Source organism: Saccostrea cucullata, unplaced genomic scaffold (genome assembly GCF_032062105.1).
Source record: "Saccostrea cucullata isolate Sc308-1 unplaced genomic scaffold, CSIRO_AGI_Scuc_v1 ctg4265, whole genome shotgun sequence".
Classification (NCBI taxonomy): domain Eukaryota; kingdom Metazoa; phylum Mollusca; class Bivalvia; order Ostreida; family Ostreidae; genus Saccostrea; species Saccostrea cuccullata.
In genome coordinates this window covers 51,446-58,032 of record NW_026920667.1, presented here as the reverse complement: position 1 = coordinate 58,032, position 6,587 = coordinate 51,446, and the positions used below count along the sequence as shown (strand labels likewise).

The 6,587-nt window shown below is 33.2% G+C and overlaps 1 protein-coding gene across 1 annotated transcript; it reads right to left on the bottom strand.

Moving 5' to 3' along the window:
- Positions 1–1,062: 1,062 nt before the first annotated feature.
- LOC134255065 (fibrinogen C domain-containing protein 1-B-like) lies at positions 1,063–6,309 on the bottom strand. The gene is made up of 4 exons (XM_062737589.1): positions 6,133–6,309; positions 5,189–5,285; positions 2,327–2,491; positions 1,063–1,313 (listed from the first exon to the last, which is right to left on the bottom strand). The coding sequence occupies exons 1-4, from the start codon at positions 6,307–6,309 to the stop codon at positions 1,063–1,065; spliced, it is 690 nt and encodes a 229-aa protein (XP_062593573.1).
- Between the last annotated feature and the right edge of the window lie 278 nt (positions 6,310–6,587).

Genomic DNA, 6,587 nt, shown 5'->3' with positions numbered 1-6,587 from the left:
AATCCTACTTCTCAGGCCCCAGGGGGACAGGGACCATGAAGTTCACATAAAAAGTCTTTACTAGTCATACATGCTATATGGCAGAAATCTTTGAAACTGGTTCAACAGTTCTAGGGGAGAAGCTGAAAATGTTCAAATGGTAACACACTACGCAAAACTCATGACGCACAATGACGACGAATGACGAAAACGTATTGCAATAGGTCACCTAAGTGACTCAGTTGACCTAATCAATATGTTAAAATATTTTATCTATTTAATTAACGGATCAATGGGAACATCACAAAGGGTTTTCTGTCAAGGCGATATCAACATCAGCCTTTTATGTCAAGTTAAGAAAATGATATGAGGGTTTTTTTATTTGGCAAAAAATTAACATATGTTTGTTTCCTATCATATGGAATTTTAAAATAGGGAATGTGTGTAATTATTTTTCTCATTCCCGTTAATACACAGGGAAGTAACCAGACCTACCTCATATTTAATTGCTATCCTTCACCGTTTATTCATCTTAAATATTTTCATTTAACATATCGAAAATGGATTTATTAATTTGAAATTTTAAAACATGTATCAGAGATATTCTAGGTATATATACGATATAGTCCGAAACTGACCTCCCAAATCTTCATAACAGATACACATGACGATAATTATGACTTGAGAACTTGCATTTTAGTCTTTGACTTCGTAAACAAATGAAAAATAAGTGCAATAATTGTTTTTTTTTGTCCCATGTCCAGTGAGACATTACCACTTTGTTACTAATTTCGCTAGTACCTCTCAAATGATTCCAATATCATTCATGTAAAAGACTTCGATGTGGTCAATTTTGATAAATTATAGAACAAGTTACTTGCTCCGTATAATATTGTTGATATAATGCAGATATCCGATGGATTTGGTCTTAGATTTAGCTCAGGAGCTATTCTCACTCGAGTCATTTTAACTGAGCCAATCAGGTATCTTCACCTAACCAACAGTATACTTTCATGTAAATTACTTTAAATTTGATTCGCCGAGAAACATTCTTTAAAAACATAGTTATACCCCCTGCATTCTTTAGTTTTTGTTTCTAACCATCATCAAAGTTTGTTCTAATGTCTCAGTTGTTCCTTTCCAGTAATACCATATCATATACCACCAATCAGACACGCCGGACTGGGCGTACATTCCGTTTAGATTTGAGTAGGAACACCCTTTATACCACCACCCCCCGTAATATGTTACACCACAGTTCTCGTTACTACTCTGGTCATTGTCCTGATCTTTTGTTGTAAATTTCATTCCATTGTTATACGACAAACTGTCACCTGTAACAAAGTGTAGGTACTGATTATTATTATGCTTTCTGTCAGTGTGTCTCTATATAATCAATATCCATCTATTATCGCATAATGTTCTAAGGATTTAAATAGCGAAAGCATTCTATGCCGAATTATTATGATTCCTGTCATTTTCTCTCTATGTTACTCATACCCATCCATTATTGCAAAGTGTTCCAAGGATTTATATGGTGTACGGCTTCATTTTCTAAAGAAAATCTGACTGCGCCCACGCCAGGGACTGAATTCATGACCCCGAGATTGTTATTCTGATGCGCTATCGATAACGACACAGGTTAAATCGATAGCCAAAAAAGTGTACAAAATACTTGTTTACAATGTAAATTAAATAATTTTTTTTCCTTGCTTATTTTGTTCATTTTTATACATGTAGAGCAATCCATCTTATATTTTGTACCGGTATATATTATTGCGACCTCTGACAAACTTCATACAGAATTGAAGCTATTTGATCTCTGTATGTTTATTTAATGGAGAAATACCACAAATGTATATATTATGAAATAAAACTGATCATGACGGGTGTAGCTAATTTGTACTTGATTTCGCTGCACTGAGAATTCAAACACTACGTCTATGATGTCACCGAAGTCAGACTGCAGGGTAAAAAGAGCGGATGAGTGGATTTGGCAATATTTCACAGTATATAAATGTTTGCAACATCTTAAAAAAACTTAAATATTATTTTCAAAATAAAAAAAAAATTAGAATAAAATTACACAAGAACTGTTGATGTTAACAACGTTTAACATATACATCAGCATAGAATATTACGTAATCTGTCTTTTGAGTCATGTGACATGTGCCCTGTCTCCCCTTTATATATCTTATACTTCTTTTTTTACGGCCATCTTTTTCACAATTATCTAAAACATAATTTTTGACTAGTCTTTTACGGGATGTTCTCCTTCCCTATACAGTATGCTTTCGGGTCCGTACAATACCTCTATCCGAAAGCATTGGCAGATAAAACTACTCACTCGCTGTTCCGTTGTATCCAGACACTGTAAGTGTATATTTATTGTCTTCATCTCCTATGTAAAATGTGGAATACACAGCATAAGCCTGTTCGCCATCATATCTCTTGAGATCAATTCGGAGTTCTTGGTTTTGGTCTCTTGTTAAAGCGTAGATTGCTGCATTCCCTAAATTAAAAAAACCAACTTTATTACGCTGTTTGAAATATTCTATCACAAAAATATTAAACGATTCCGTCAAGGTCGAGAGATCAATCCGGGCTGAGGCGTAAAAGAGTATCCTTATATTATTAGTTACACAGTCAGTTAGTGACCTAATACGGATTCATACAGGGTGTGAAATGGAAATTCGTATTGGGCGAGGCGAAGCCGAGTCCCAATACGGATTTCCATTTCACACCCTGTATGAATCCGTATTAGGTCACTAACTGACTGTGTTACGAATTTATCCCGCTGAAGACCTTTATCGATATTAAAAAAATATTTGTGCATATTATGAAAATATTAAGTTTTAATCCAATAACAATCAACATAAAACATCGTTACAGTAACAAGAAACTTAACTAAACTACCTACGTAAAACGTTTCTTAGCCGCCATTTTTATTTACAATAACAACGCTGCGAACGGAATCGCGTGCCCGATTTCCATATTACGCCTCGACAGAGACGTAATACGGAAAATTTCAGGGCGTCATGTGATCAGCTTTTATCCAATCAGCAATCTACAAATTTGTCTGAAGCGGGATAAAAGTGAATCCATTTGTGCTCTCTCCATCTTTCTCTTCTTTTATATATTTATTTATATAGCACTGAAAACTACAAACTACAGGAACAATAAAATTAAATTGTCAAAACTTACTTGAGAAAAAGGAAAAAAGTTATAACTCATAAGAACAAAAGAAACACGAAAAACAATTTCCACAAATGCTGTATGCTATAACCTAATTGCCGAGTATAGGACTTTGAAACTCTCTACTGGCAAGTGATGGCGTCTCAATATACGAGGAGTGATAAAAAAGTTCGCGAACTATTTCTATATCTACAAAACCACACTTGAAATTAGAGAAATTGGTACACACATAACCATACACAAGTTTTATATATAGCAAAAGCTAAAAAAGTTTTTCTCCTTGTTTGTGACGTCACAATGTAAAAATGACGTCACTATGCAGGTCACTTGTGGCGAAAAATAGTTGTCTTTGTCGAACTCGTTCAAGAAAGGACTGTGAAATTTATTGTATATCTTAGAAATACCTTTGAAGAAGCGTTAAATAATTTGTACACAGTCTATTAAGACAAGTGTCTTCCTATAAATTCAATCAATGATTTATTGAAGGAAGGCAAATGGTTAAAAATGATACATTATATGTTGCCGAGTGAAAGCAAGTTTAAAAAGAGATTTGTTTTTAATTAAGCAATTTGCTATCAAAGACCTCCAATTAACACTTTGACAAAATAATTGAATATTTCAACAATAATGTAATTATCAAATACGGAGAAGATATCGTTTACTTAAGGACCCTCTCTACACAAGTGCAAATATTTATTTGGACATTGAGAAAAATATATTGTATAAAGGAGTTAATATTAAACTTATTTATTTAATTTTCTCTATATGGTGCGTGGCATTTCCTCCCAGGAAAAATGCTCAAAGACAAGACAGGGTCAGTGAATAGAAATCACTTTTAATTACTTCAATATAGATAATACATGATAATAACACGTTCACTTAATTTTTCTTGGTTAATTGAAATGTTAAGAATATTTGAATAAATTACAAATTGAGTAATATATTGTAAATTTCTAATTTTTAGAATTTAGATCTAAGGGCAGATCACTCTAACTGCATAAAAATACCTTAGAATCAAAACTCTTTAGTGTGCAGTGTAGAGAGGGTTCTTAAGACTTTTAAATATATTAGATAAGATTAAAAGGAGGCAGCCATTCCCTATTTCCACCTGAAAAAGTCTCTTCTGAGACAGAAGATTTTGGTTTTAATGGTCGCCATGCGCTTATTTTTGAAAGGATATTCTTATTCAACTATTCTGTTGCCGAGAATTGGCCATGTTTGACAAATTAACTGTTCTCGTTATAAAAATCATCAAACATGGAAAATAAATATGTAACTTAGAAAAAAATTTCACTTTTTGTGACAGAACGCTACGGAGGGGGTCACATGACCGCCTATATCACTTGATTTGCGCATGAGCAGAACAGTAACAGATGTGCATTAAAATCAAAGAGGACTAATGTAAAATAAAATCAACATTGAAAACAAATATTGTTCTTTTTATGGAAGTTATTCAATTAATTTGCGAACTTCTGATCACCCATCGTAAGTGAAAAATTACCGGGAGGAATGCTAAACAACAAACAATAAATCGAAAGTTATTAAAAGAAAGAAATCCGGGCCGCTATAAAGTACGTTTGATCTGTCAGGTGTACTTTGGTGAAGTACGATTTACATAGTTTACATAGTTTTTCAAATTAATTAATTGCCACAAGTAGTATATCGTACACTGTTTTATTCTCTTAAAATAGCTTTAACTACCCGGTATATATAATAGAGAGAAACCAAAGAAAGATAATACAGACTGAGGAAATGTTTTAACATATGAATTTAGATCTATTATAATTTAGAAATATTTGAGGACTGCTTATCGGATAAAAGATATAATAAACATTAGCGTAAGCAATAGATAGGACTGTTCTAGTGTTGGTAAGGCAAATTAACGCTATAATTTACACTATGTGGGAAAAATGATTTTGTTTGTGGATCTATAGCCAGATTACGTTCATTCCGGTTAAGTCATATAGTTTTAATGGCATTAGGGCAAACTGACTTTATATAAAGAATATTATACCTATCCAATAGTTATTAGAGGCATCCCCAAATCCATTTTTGTACATTATCCATGTCTTGTAAAAGTTCAGCTCACCATCCTGTCGTTTTTGAATGACCTGTAAACAATACCATATATGCTATTGCTTCTTGTAAATATAAACACCTACGGCTATGTTACATTGTCCGTAATCATCTTTTATTGAAACATATAAATATAACAAACAATGTTCAAGATCGAAATCCAATAAAACAAAACAAAACAGGAACAGAGCAAACAAGGATCTCCAAAACATCAGAAATGGGATCAGGTGCCATGGAGGAGTGAGCATCCCCTGCTGACCTGCCACCCCCGCCGTGTGCTCCTTGTCATGATTGGGAAATAAAAAATAAACTGTGGTCGATTAAGTGTATAAAGAATGGACTAATATTTAGTATGAAAAACGTCAGTCAGCATTTGACTCGATACAAGGTAGTTTATATGCCATTATGTACTATAGTGTTATACTGAGGCGATATTTGATAAAATTGGGCAATAAAGAATTGTTTTAACATCTACGAGATGATTGTCATTTTCCAAATCAATTATTTTTGTTAAATTACTTTATTTTTGCCCTGTTCATGATTTAATACAGAAGGATATGAAGATAACAAACAGTATTAAATGTCAAGGTATATAAAACAATACAAAACAAGAGCAGAGCAGAGTTAAAGATTAAAATTCTACTGCTCTTTGTTATGTTACGGTTCTTCACCAAATGCTTTGTCAATGTTTGGTAAATGCTATGATAAAATATAGTAGTGAATTTTATAGTGTGTCTGCTAATTCGATCGGGTGCTAGTATTGCAGGACAGCCATAATGCTATCATGATAGTTTTGGTAGGTTTGTTTAAGATCTTAACGCGTAACAAGTGAAACGGTCTTAGATTTTATACACGTAAGCAAATACTTAAAACACTACTCACAGTCCACCCTCCTCCATCTGTTGTCATGCCACAGTATACCTCTCTCTGGATGTCAGAGTAAATTACGTACACACCATCTTGTCCTTTCTTGCTTGGGTCTCTTTTTACAATATCTGAACAGTCTTTGTATATTTTTTCTATTCCGTGTAAAATAAAGATAAATTCTATGAATTTCATATTACTTATGGGGTGTATGTCCACGGATTGAAGAAGTGCACTGAATTTTATAAATAAGAATAGCACTTCAATCACTATGTTTTCATTAATTTTCGTAAGCATCAATTTTCGTGAATTTGTAATACTGAAGATTTTGAGCATACGTTATAACGTTATTTCGTGGACAAAAGCATCACCTATACAAATGAATGACATACGCATTTCTTAATTCAATGAACATTTAAATTCGTGGATCTCCTCAACAAAGATATCCTCGAAAGTTGGAGCTCAACGAATAT